This window comes from Protopterus annectens, chromosome 3.part0, assembly GCF_019279795.1.
Source record: "Protopterus annectens isolate FY-2018-M chromosome 3.part0, PAN1.0, whole genome shotgun sequence".
Taxonomy (NCBI): Eukaryota; Metazoa; Chordata; order Ceratodontiformes; family Protopteridae; genus Protopterus; species Protopterus annectens.
Window position 1 is genome coordinate 33,034,388 of NC_056731.1, and position 14,011 is coordinate 33,048,398.

General features: G+C 38.0%; 1 protein-coding gene across 2 annotated transcripts in view; it reads right to left on the reverse strand.

Moving 5' to 3' along the window:
* The window catches only part of SPAG6 (sperm associated antigen 6), an 812,261-nt gene that overhangs the window by 669,028 nt on the left and 129,222 nt on the right, over nt 1-14,011 (reverse strand). For both annotated transcript variants that reach the window (XM_044064563.1, XM_044064564.1), the window contains one exon: nt 226-392. In XM_044064563.1, coding sequence (XP_043920498.1) covers nt 226-392 — 167 coding nt within the window. The remainder of the gene's footprint in view (nt 1-225; nt 393-14,011) is intronic.

Here is a 14,011-nt window from a genome sequence, read left to right on the forward strand (position 1 = left end):
CTAACTCAAGACACCCTCAAATTGTGAGAAATGCGTTTTTTACAGTTAAAGCATGGTTTGAGATTCTGTATTTTATGGCAAAGCTCACTGTATTATACTGTACACTGAATTATATTAAGGTGGAATGAAATACAAAGTTATGCAGCAATCATATTTATTAAGTTAATGAGCAAAATATTAAGTTTTAAATATGTATATAGATTCATTAAAAAATACAGTGCTTACATTCTGCTCAGCCAATGAATATACAAGCTGTGGAAGTATGTCGCCCTTAACAACTGCTTCTGCCAGGTCATCGTTGTAATTGGCTAGCCTTCCTAGGGCAAGAGCTGCAGTCTGCTGAATGGTTGGGACTACATCCAACAGAAGTGGTCTCAGCAGAGACATCACACCTGGATTAAAAAAATGCACAGCTATATCAAATTCATATTTATCCTCTCACACATTATCATTTTAGACAAATTAACAGTGATAGGGATAAAATCTCTTTAGCAAATGTACACTGTATTTATATATTAAAACAATCTTGGAAGTTTAGAAATAGATGGACATTACATAACAAACAACACAACTGCATCGCATTGCCACATTCAATGCAAAGTAATATTTTAATGTCTTGCTGTGTTTTTCCCCTTTTGTCTTTCTGCCTGCCATTCCTGCAAAGCAAAACTAACCTAACTAACTAAACTAACTAACTTAACTAACCTACTGGGTAGCACTAAAAAGCCTTAAACTGATAAAAGCCTTCTAGCTTAGAAGAGAGACTTTGGAGCGATTAAGTATCAGTTTTCTGTACTTTCTTGCTGTACTTAACTGTTTTCCGCCTAAACAGAGATTTTCCAGGGTTTATTGTGATTTAAAAACTTGTTTTTTTCACATATTATACTTATTTGACTGCCTGCACTTTTAAAAAGTCGTTTTTTGTTTAAATAATTTGTTTAACTGTTGTAGGCTACACACTAAAGTGCGATAGCCTTTTCTGATCGTTTGTAGTCGTTTAAAGCTGTTTTAAGTATATTTTTTACTGGTTTTGCCTTATCTTTTCAAAAAAAAAACAAAAATATTCCTTGTTTCCCACCTTTCTAAGCTAGTATAGTCCAGTTTTCAGGCTAGTGCTCAATTTAGGGCTATGATACTAGTTTCTGAGTTGCCCATACCTTACTTGGATAGAAGGAAGTTTCTCTGTTCACCTGTGAGAGATGGGAGCTTTGAGCAGCCTATCTGTCCCTGGAGGAGTGGTTCCAGCCCAGAAGTTAGTAGTTTATTGGCCATTTTGGGCAAATTTCTTTCTCTTTCATTTTCCTACTATAAAAACCGAGTTTGCACGGTTTTGCGCGCTGGTAGCGCCAGTTAGCTACTGTTAAATTATTCCCGGCTCCACTAAGTCTCCTCTTCAGTTTTTTCCTTGAAGCTAGTCTAATTCTCAACCTAAGCACTCAAAAAGCATCCTACAGCCCAGCACTTGCTCAGACCTAATAGCAAGCACTAATATACCCCGACACTTGATTGCCCAGCAAGGCAAGGCTCATTATTCACCCCTCACCAACCAAGCGACTAAGCAGCTCACCCTACTATTCAGGCATGACCAAAGGGCAATTTCAGGTATACTCTCCACTCCAGCTGGTGAACTTGGGTATCCTGAGACAATGTTACAACTGCCTCATGTACACAGACAACCCTCTCCTCCTACCACAAAACACTAACATATGCGAGAGATGCAATTATACAACAAACTGGAAGCTAAGCTGTCTCTACCCAAGACTGGAACAGACAGTCAAGAGGAGAAGGTTCACACTTGCACCACACCTCCAGCCACACATAGACCTACTAAAACAGCACTGGCAAAAAATACAGATAAATACACAAAATCATACTCGGAGGCTCTAAATAAAAACCTGCAAAAGCATCAGAGACGTCCAAAGCAGACACCCAAACAACCCTAACCTCCCGTCACAAACCAGACAACGCATAAAACACAAAATCAGTGTGCCGCACAATCACAACCCTTAAGGTGAAAAAACATACCTAACACACTAGTAATAGGTGACTCTATAGTCAGACACACTGACGTCCCACTCACTAGGCTGGACAAGCAGAAGGTTACTGTTAGCTGCCTCTCGGGAGCCAGAATCCACCACATAACACAAGCACTCAGGTCACTCCAGAACAAGTACAAATATGACTCTGTCATTGATCATGTTGGTGTGAATGACTTGAGACATACCTCCCTGGACTACATGAAAAGAGACATGGAAGAGCTCTCTGATCATGTAGTCCAGGCTGGTATGACCCTGACCCTGAGTAGCATCCTGCCCTCACCAAGAATTATACCTCAGTATAAAGAAGAAATGATCAATTTCAACAATTGGCTAAGCTTCTGGTGTCATTCAAAGGGGATCCAGTGTCTGTCAGCCTGGGACGACATACTCGACAAGCTGTGTTGCTTCGCAAGAGACGGCTTGCACCTGTCACCCCTAGGCTTTCGAATACTGACCAAGGATCTTGCTGCCCTCATAGTGCCTTTTTTAGGCAAGGCTCAAAAGTCAAACCCACCTCTCTAAACAGCACAATTAACAAAAAACTGAGGGTTATGCTACTCAACTCCAGGAGTTTAAATCTCAAAATGTACGCGCTTGAAGCACTCCTCAGTATGGAGAACATCAACTTCTGTGCAGTAATTGAAACCTGGTTCAAGGCTCCAGTGAGCCCCCAGCACTACCGGGCTATAACTCATACCACACGTTTCGGCCACAGAACAAGGACCGAAACACAAAAGGAGGGGGTGAATCTATATTCATCAAGGATACCTACACCTCCAGGTTAGTGGCGCAGCATGATACCTCTGAGATCATCCATGTGCAACTAACATCGGGCAAATCTGCAATGCAAATTGCGGCCTGCTACAGATCACCCTCCATGACCCAGGACCACCACTCCACCTTTCTGGAGACACTGGAAAACGTGAAGGTCCTACCGAACACCCTGATATTGGGCGATTTCAATTACTCTACCATCCACTGGGAAAACTACTCGAGTACAAACTCCCACGCCCACAGCTTCCTGGAATTCATCAACTCAAATGTCCTGGATCAGCTGGTAAACTCCCCTGCCAGAGGTGAAAATATATTGGACCTGGTCATCACCAACATGGGCGATAGGTGTTCCGCACCAGAGGTCAACCTGTCACTGGTTAGATCAGACCATAAACTAATCACTCTGGATGTCCACACCCCATCACCACCCCCAACTAAGGAAACCACAGTAAAAAACTTTTCTAAAGCAAACTTCACCTTACGTAAGACAGAGGTGGTAAGTTTCACAGCCTCCACGCTAAAGGATAATGCTACCCAAGATGCAGAAACCTTTACAAATGTACTCTATGAGCACCTACAAGGATGCATGGATTGTGCCATCCCTAGAAAAACCAAGACTCACTCCTCTAAGAGAAGGAAACCAGTTTGGTGGACCCCTGCCATAAACAGGCTATACAATAGAAGGAGGAAACTAGTTCAGAAAAAAAGCAAATCCCAAGAAAGAAAGATATCCCTGATCAGTATCAGTAAGAAACTAAGGTCCCTCATAAAATCATCCAAGGCTAACTTCGAAAGAAAAATAGACAAGGATTCAAAAGGTAACCACAAAGCCTTCTTTAGCTATGTTAAGAATCTAAGTGGCAACTCGCAGATATGCACTGAACTAGTGCAAAATAGCACAAAATATACTGAACCTACTGATATTGCCAACATCCTGGCAGATAGATTCAGTGCAAACTTCACCTCCCTCTCACCCCCAAAAGGGCCCACAACAATACCGGAAAAGTGTAGTGTCCCAGAAATCACAGATGCACAGGTGAAAACAGCCCTTTCAAATGTCAAAAACACAGCATCAATGGGGCCAGATGGTGTCCCAGGCTGCATCTTGCACGAACTGCAGAACGAACTAATCCCCACCTAAACAAGCTGTTCAACCTCAGCCTCTCCACAGGATATGTGCCCATAGAATGGCGCACAGCAACGGTTATTCCTCTCCACAAAGGCGGGGCCACAACTGACCCTGGTAACTATCGCCCCATAAGCCTGATTAGCCTGGTCTGCAAGGTTATGGAGCACATCATCATGGAACTCATTAACAAAGACATTGGGAACCTCGAAACACTTGACCCAACCCAGTTCGGCTTTGTTAAGGGCAGATCATGCCTATTAAACCTGGTTGACTTCTTTGAGACAGTCACCGAGGCCATAGACGTGGGAAAGGTGGTTCACACAGCCTACCTTGACCTCACCAAGGCTTTTGACACCATTCCCCACTTGGGTATTATAGAAAAACTCACCAGCCTGAACATAAACCCCTATGTCACGAGATGGGTTGCCAACTGGCTTGCAGACAAAACTCACACGGTAAGAATAGCGGGCTCCAGGTCCGATTCCTAACCAGTCACAAGTGGTGTCCCACAAGGCTTGGTCCTGGGACCCCTACTGTTCAGCATATACTTCACAGAAGTACAGGCAAACACAGGAGGACTATGGCTAACCAAGTTCATCGATGACTGCAAACTGGGAGCCATAATTGACTCTCCGGCTGACACGGGCATCCTCAAAAAGGGCCTTACTGAGAGGGACACATGGTGTCAAAGTCATGGCCTCAAGCTAAATGCCAAAAAATGCATAGTCATCCCATTTGGGAAAAACAAAACACCCACAAATTACCACATAGGCGGCAGCCCCCTTAATACAGAAGAGGTAATAAGAGATCTGGGGACCCAGGTAGATAGTAATCTCTCCTTTGACAATCATATTGCCAAAGTAGTTAGGAAATCCTTCTATGTGGCCCATCTAATTACTAAAGGGTTTGCATCTAGAAATAAAAAGGTTATAGTGCCCCTCTACTCATCACTCATCAGACCCATCGTAGAGTACAATGCCCCATTTGGGATGTACCTCACAAGGCACTTCCAACAGCTGGAAAGACCACAAAAGTACCTCACCAAGGGGATTACTGGCCTCAAACATATGTCCTATGCAGCCCGACTGAAAAAATTCTGGCTGTACTCAGTGGCATATCACTTACTCAGAGGTGATCGCTGCCTGACTTACAAAGGCATGTCCAACTCAGAATTGATGGACATGCTCCACCTAAAGAAATCCAAGTCACTGTGAGCCATACGCTCTAGTGAGCTAAACCTAGCCACAACAATAAATAGAACATGCTGGAGGGATAGATTCCTGTCACAGAGACTCCCCTTGCTTTGGAACAAAATTCCAAACTACATTAGGCAGAGCCCCTCAATAACACTCTCCAAGCGAAACCTTGACGAGTGGATGGGGAATAGAAAATACACCCCTGGGATCACTTCATTGGCTCTGCATGACAGACGATCAGTTAATTAATCAATGGGGTGGCAAAAGCCGACACACTCTGGCTAGGCTTATAAATGCTCTCGGGCAGATAGCCTAGAACCTACCTATGAACCTATGAACCTAAAACTTAAGCATAATATTTCTATCAACACATTCAATAATCCTCCAAAGATGATTACATCAATAAGTAGAGACAGTTTTATTATGTTTATTTATGGCTGTAGTGTTATGACTGGACTTAAAAAATCCAATCAGAACACTTAAGCTTGTCTGTCAGTTTGAGGAAAGGATTGAGGCAATGCAGTGTTAATAATAAGTTACTTAATGTAGCCCAGGCTATGATTCATAGGTTCATAGATTAGTACTAAGCTAACTGTCTTTGTGGGCCATTTTAAGCCGAGCCATTTACCCTATGTGAGAATCAAACTCTGCACCTTGTGTCTGTAATGTAAACACCTTAACCATTCCTTCAGCCTCCGTTGAATACTGTGTGACTATGAGCAAGTCACTTTACCAGACAGTGCTCCTAGGTAACTCCTGAAAGGGAATTTGTGTCCAGTGAGCTTATCAAGTTAACAAAAAATAAATAAGTAAATACATATAGACATACATACATAACTATGGGAGAGCTGGGGCTGGCCTTAGATGAAATGAAGATCTCAGTGGCACCCCCACTAATGACACCAATCCCAGTGCACCTCTCCCCATTCCCAAGAGACCCTGTTGCACACTCCTTGGGCATACATACTGCTCTCTAACAAGTAATCATGTAACTGTCATTTTCTTTCAAACAAAAGCTGTGGCAACACCCACAAAAAAGGACATCCACTTTTTGTGTATATCACTGATGTTTGCAGCTTGGCATATTCTAAGGGCTATGTAGGAATATTGATGGTGTCTATCAATGCAGGGTTATACTGTTATAGTAAAATATTTTGGATCTTCAGTTATAAAATGTACTTAGGTTGTGCTTTTAAGTCCAGAGATCTGCAAGTTAACTGAGTGTCAGTTCACAATTACTCTCAATATTTTTTTCTCTACATGAGCATGTCAAGTGTTTGAAAACATCACTTCCAGGGACAAATTAGTATTATTTTTAGTTTGTGAATTATGAAAGTACAATATATGTATGATTGTGTGTTAGACATTTACCTGTGAAAGAAAAAAGGGAAATGTGCATATTGTATTTCTTGTGGAATGAATCTAAGGCAGTGTTGTCCAACCTTACATTGTTAGTGGGCCACATGGGTCGCTCATATATTAGCTTGGAGGCCACAAACTATTATAAACACCTTAACCTCACTCCTAACACACCCCACCTTACAAAATGGAAAGATATTTCAGAAAATAGGAAGTGTCTTCTCAAGATAAATGTCTCAAAAGAAATGAAATACTTTTAAAGAAACTTAAAGTAATTCTAAAAAAAGTAAAATGGTGGCATAAGTAGAATTAGATCTCATTAGAGAATATATGACAAGAGGAAGGAGAGGTTTGGTAATGTCTGTAGCAGTATCTGGCACTGACATACATGAAAAGCATTGAAAAACATTTTAATGCTTGTGCCATGTGAAGACACAAGAGCTGACTTATAATGGGAATGGCTCAAGGATAGATTAAATGTGCGGCTTATGTGAGGAAGAGAGTTACTATTGAAGTGAGATTAAAACTTGGAGATCTTTAGAGACTATTTCACCAAAAAAGGTATATGGTGGTAGTAGTAGTGGAATAACACAGTATACAGGATTATAATGTAAATAAGCCCCATACTGTACATGGTTTTGTCACATGATCAGAGTGTGCTTTGTATATTTCTTAAAGAACTATATACTACCTGTTTTTTACAACTTTATTTTACAACAAAAAGCATCTCATGCACCTTCATATAAATATATATATATATATATATATATATATATATATATAGTTATATATATATGGACACTTGCTAAAATATTAAGTTTTTTTACTCATATTAGTGTAACATACCACTTTAAAAACTCCTGCTAAATGAAGAAGTCTTCCCATGTCCTACATTAATTATAAAGTGCAGGCAGCACCTAACAACATTACTAATACGGTAAGTGTTAATAGTTGTAAAGTAGTTAGGTAACTGCCAACATGCTAAAAATAAGTTTTAAACTGAAAATATAGCCCATTTCTGACAGCTGATTGTGAAAAATGCAACCGAATTATGGCTGCACTACTGTATTTCCTCTAGTTGATATCAGGCACAACCCCTTCCCTTATGTGCCCACTTTCTCTTTATATCTCTGATATTTGATTGTGAAGAAATATGAAAGAAATGATGGCATCAGTAAAGCTTTTCATCTTGCTGCTCTAACACACACACACACACACACACACACACACACACACACACACACACACACACAGTCCTACCCACAAGCCATATCAGTGATTGTTTTGCAATAAAGATCTACCTGTCTTCTCCTTCCAATATAGCCCTATTGCTTCCTGTTTGACATTTGACTGTGCAGAAATGTGAAAGAAACCATGGTCACAATTAGGCATTTCAACTTGCTGCCCTTATGGACATTTGTAAACACCGGAAATGCTATTTCTGATACTATGGCAAGACATGAAGCCAATAAAAGCTGATTTAGCATTAATCATCAGTGCTGTTTCACTCTTGATAAACATAGTGATTACAATTTCCAAAGCAGCTTGTATGGAAAGCAGCATTAGGAAACTTAAGTTTGAATATCACTCATTAATTACATTAATTAAATATATAAACTGCAAGTAAAATGTACGAAAAAGTAAGTAAATAAACTATAAATAAAAAATAATAATTCAGAAAATGGTACCTTCTATGAGAATGGCAGTCACCTAGTTGGCTATTTCTGAGGCTACTATGCTACACTGATTAAATGGCTTGAATAAGCCATGGTGCACCATTAATGGGTCACTGTAGTTAGGCATCTAAATCATCCCAAAATAATTTCTGCCAGTGATAGCCATGAATGTTTCTTCACTCTTTATAATGGCAAAGCATGTGAGGCTCTCACTAAGAAAGAAGGCTATAAGATTTACCTCTGATCTACAATGGAAAACAAACATTTTAAAGCAAACAGATAAAGTACAATAATGTGAGAATACTCATCACATCAGTAACTTAATGCAAACATTACACATCTTGTCATAATTAGCATCTAGTAAATAATTTCTTAGCTAGATCTTCAAGAGTGAGGCATCCCTATATGCATGTATATTTATATTTCCTCAAGTTGCGGTCATTAGGCGAATTCAGCAATAAATGCTGTGCTACCTGCCATCCCTTCTGGAGTCCAATATGAACCATACTGAGCAAATTGTTTAACAAATGCTCTGGAAGAAGGCCACAATGTATAAAAAACACAGAATCCTAAATCACCATGAAAAAGACAACTAAAGCCAATGAGGGCGAAAAGTTACTAAACAATACTGTAGCCTAAATAGTAAAAGTAAACATATTCTTGGGGGAATCAATAATTAATCAGTATTTACAGAGCAATAACACTACAGAAGCTTAGAATTGTCTATCTACAAGACAACCAGATACAGATAGCAAACAGAACAAGGGAAACACTAGCATTAACTTGTCCTGTAGCAATAATCCTATTTGAACATATACTGATTATTTTGTCAAAATGTGAGTCTCCTGAAAAGAAAAATGTATGTCCCCTGGTGGAGAACCATTACACTGCAAGGCAATGTCCCCAAAGTAAGAGTATACAGAGAGGAATCTATTGAGTCAGTTAAAATTGTTTTTCATCCTTAGAAAATAATACGGAGGGTTTCATTTTAAATTTTCCTTTTCTTGTCTGGGCCAAAGCATATTACAGCTCACATTTAAAGTAGTTAAATATATCACATCCTGTTTCATTTTAGTGTTGCCTTTGTGAGTATAGATTTTTTCCCATTTATCATAATTCTGGGCTTTTTTGTCTTTTGCTACCTTTACATGACATTATTTAGGATTTTAAAAGACTCCTAAAAGAATGGAACTTCATGGACATCCTATAGGAGGCTTCTTACCTTTATGCCCAGATCAAAGAAAGTTGCTGATTTGAGGGGACTGGGGTCAAATAGGCAAATGGCAGCTAACCAATATATTCTGAGCAGGCCTCTGAAACAGCTAGCATCCTTTCTTCTCATAACCTGTGTAGCCTGGAGCCATTAGCTCTTTCACATAAGCAAGAGACAAGCAAAATAGAAGTTGGAATGCAAGAAGTATGATTTTACAGACTTGGCATTGACTGGCAGTCAGTGCAGGTCCTGCAGCAGAGGAATGATGTAACAAGATCAGGAGCTCTCAGTCAATGGTCCTGCTATAGAATTTTGCCCCATCTGCAGTTATAGCACGTCTCCATGTGATAGTCAAATCAACAGGGTGTTACAATAGTCCAGGAAAGAGGATGTCAGAGTATGTACCACTGTTGCTAGGTCCAATGATGGAATGAGATTACAGATCTGGACAACAATCTTTAAATTATAGAAAGCTGTTTTGATAACAGTTGACATATGACCCTCTAATGTTAGCTTATCATGAAGAACTGCACCCATAACACAGACGTGAGAAACAATTTTCAGTCTGTTCCTTAAAATATAATAAAGAGCAAAAGCAGAGGAAAGAGGTTGATGAACACAGGCATGCATTTGCATTGCTTTGATCTTAGTGAGCTTAAGCTGGTCCTCAGTCTTCCACTGAAAAATTTCTCCAGCCAATCTTCAAAAGTGGTGAAGTTGGCTTAGACACTCCTAAGTGAAAGAGAGATAAAGCAAAATATCATATGCATAAGACTAAGAAAAGTATAAATAAAAAAAAAATGAAAGGGACCAGAGACTGTAGCTCCTTATTTTATTAACATGATTTAGCTTTTTCGTCCGTGGTAAACATGCACTTCATCAGAATAACCAGGTAACACAATCCAACCATATAAACAGACAAAGTAAAACCACACAACTAACTTAATTAAACACTAATTGATAAAATATAGGCATATTTAAAGAACCAACAGCAGTAAGGATTCCATTTACAAGAATATGGTAAAACAGACTTTAAAATGCACAACATGAAGACTGAACAAAGCAAAATGAAAGCACTATAAAATTCAAACAACATTCATAAGTTATATAATCCACACAATAAAATAAAATAAATGCACATTAGCTAAAGACCATTCAGGTCACATAAAGGCATAAACCTATATGCCCCCAGTCTCTATATAACAAACTGAGTCTTTAACTTCAAGATGCTGCTTATAGAGACCATCTCATTAAGCCCTGGGGGAATAGTGGCATTGCATTTCAACTGCCACCTCATTTCCTTATATTCAAGATAAAGGTCAGATGACCCCCCACCCCCACCCCAGGTCCTAGTTCAACCTGATCTATGGCATTAAACTTAAAATAGTGAAAGGGGTAGTTTTAGATATGCTTGGCTAGTGCATTCCTGTCATCACCATGTTGGATGTCATACAGGTGCTGGTAAATCCTGTTCTTAAATAGCCCTTTCATTTTGCCAGTATAGAAACACTCGCAACCCTGGCACTTTGCAACATAAACAATAACCCTACTGTTGCAATAGTATCTATGTGTTAATTTAATAATCCCAAAGTTTTTAATAAAAACCTCAGGTGCCTTGAAAATAAATCTACATTGGGAACACTGACTCATTTAATCGTCACCCCCATTGAATTAACTAGTGGGGGTCTCTCTAACAGAGTTTTAAAAAAAACATTTTTCTTCTAAACAATGATTGGTTTGTCCCCACCTTGCTTAGGTGGTGAAAATGTTGTTCAAAACCCAGGATTGTTTTTGAACAGCATTTTCAGAGAGGCGGAGAGGAAAAGGCAGCAAGGACACGTCTCTCCTTTTCTGGGTACTGGCAACAGTAGACTTGGTACCCATGGATCTAATGATCCAGCTTCCTTAGACAATACAAGGGCCTTTCAGAAAGCTTTAGTGTTACCTTATAAGATACATTTTGAAGGCATTTGGAATATTATTAACAAAAACTGGAGTATTTTTTGGGGTGGATCATGATCATCTAAGCAAGGTGGGAATGAAATCAGTCATTATTTACAAGAAAGATATTTGTTTCAAAACTCTCTTAGATAGACCCCACTAGTTAAGTCTATGGTGGTGATGGTTAAATGTGGTCAGTGTTCCCAATACAGATTTATTTTGGAGACACCTGAGGTTTTTATTCAAAATACTGGGGTTATTAAATTAACACATAGAAATTACTGTAACACTAGGGGGGATTGTTTATGTTGTAAAGTGCCAGGGTTGTGAGTGCTTCTATATTGGCAAAATGAAAAGGCTATTTAAGAACAGGATTTACCAACACCTATACAACATCCAACATGGTGATGACAGGAATGCACTAGCCAAGCATATAAAAAAACTACCCTTTTCACTATTTTAAGTTTATTGCCATTGATCAGGTTGACCTAGGACCTGGGGGGCATACGACTTTTATCTTGAATATAAGGAATTCAGGTGGCAGTTGAAATGCAATGCCACTGTTCCTCCAGGGCTTAATGAGATGGTCTCTATAATTAGTATCTTGAAGTTAGAGGCTCAGTTTGTTATACAGAGACTGGGGGCATAAAGGTTTATGCCTTTTTGTGAGCTTGAATGGTCTTTATCTAATGTGTATTTATTTTATTTTATTGTGTGGATTATATAATTTATGAATGTTGCTTGACTATTATAGTGCTTTTATTTTGTTTTACTCATGTTTCATATTATGCGTTTTAACATCTATTTTACCATATATTTGTATATGGACACCATACTTCTGTTGGTTCTTTAAATATTCCTAGATTTTATCAATTAGTGTTTAATTAAGTTGTGGTTATGTGGTTTTACTTTGTCTATTTACATGTCTGGATTGTGTTACCTGGTTATTCTGATGAAGTACATGTTTACCATGGATGAAAGCACTAAGTCTTGTTAATAAAATAAGGAGCTGCAGTCTCTGGTCCTTTTCATTTAATTATTTTTTCTTGGTTTGTGTTCTTTGTTTCAATTTTGAGTATACACATAGGACTGGTAAGAAATATTTCTAACTCAGCATCATTAGCTGAAAGGGCACCAGGTTCATCTTCGATGGGAAAGATCAAAAAGCTGTGGGTTCTTTTCCCACTCCAGATGCTTGGATTAATTTTCCATTACTGACATTACAGTGCAGCATAAGGAGGGAGATGCTGCACTCCTGAGTGTGCTATCCTTTGGATGTTAAACCAAGGTCCCTTCTGCCAGAGTGACTGGAAACTCATGTAGATTATCAAGAATCTACACCGCTTATCAAAAACAGTAGGGGTCTTTTTATATACATTCAAATAGCTTTATTTACAACTTGGACAGAATTTTAAAATATATTGCATATATTTTTTTCTTTTGCTACAAATTTAGTTTTATATTTCAATCATCCTTCTTGCATTTATTATGTAGGGGTTATATGTTCCCCAGATTGTTAAAAAATTAATTGCTGGAAGTGTAATTTTATTTCTTTTCTTTATCTTCTCTACTATCTCACCAGTAACCAAAATGGTATTTCTTTCTTTCGTTTTAAATTATCATATTTTTTTATATGGACCCTCCCCACCGCTCTTTCCAAACATACCAAATGCAAGCAGGAACTCTATCTATTTTATGTTCACATTTGTTGATAAATCATAATATTGATAGAAAGTAATTTTCACATGTAAATTCTATACTTTCTCTTCTCCCCGTATGTCTTTACTTTTTCTTCTTTACCCTCCTAAGTTTTAAGAAAACATATTCAATAGATTCTTCTTCACTATATTCACTATATTTTATTTCTTCATGCCGATTGTATTTAATCATTCCCTTAAGTGGTAATGTAGTTAATATAACTCTCCACAAAAATCTTAACAATATATCTTTAAATATTTGCTTCCTCCTTGTTATTGCCTCTTTAATACATTTTCATAATTCCTCCCATGGATCTATCCAATGACACCTACTCATAACAACATCTTCATACCATTATTTTCTTCTTCTGCATATCTTCATACACGTTCTCCCCATTTATTCAAACATTCTTTTACAATACTCTTTTGTATCTCCATCATTTTGAACATTTTGCCTTTTTATACATGCCTTTGATTGAAAAATGTCTTTGTATATTGCTTCCAGTACCTATCCAATAACATTTTCTTTCCTGTTAAATTTACTGTTTATAATTCAATATTTATGCAAAAAACAAAAAAACAAAACAAAACAAGAAAAAAAATTATTAAGCACAACCCTCCTTTTTATTTTTTATAATACAATATTTCTCTTCTGTTCAAAATATAACCTATGCATGTTTTATATAAATGTTATTTATTTTATATCATACAATACTCTTTTCTATTGCTCTTACTTAAAATTAATTCTTTTTCCAATAGCCCCATCAGCTCCTTTTTAACTACACTTACCCATGTTTATTTTCACTATAACTACCAAATAACTCCCATAACCTACAATTAAAAGCAATACCACTCTCTCCATAAATTCTACTTTCCTCATTTCATTTTATCCAACATCTTACTTATAAGATCCTTCATAATCAGACCAAACTACACTGTATTCATTGGGCAGCCTTATCTGATTTCTGTTTTCTATCTTTATTCCAT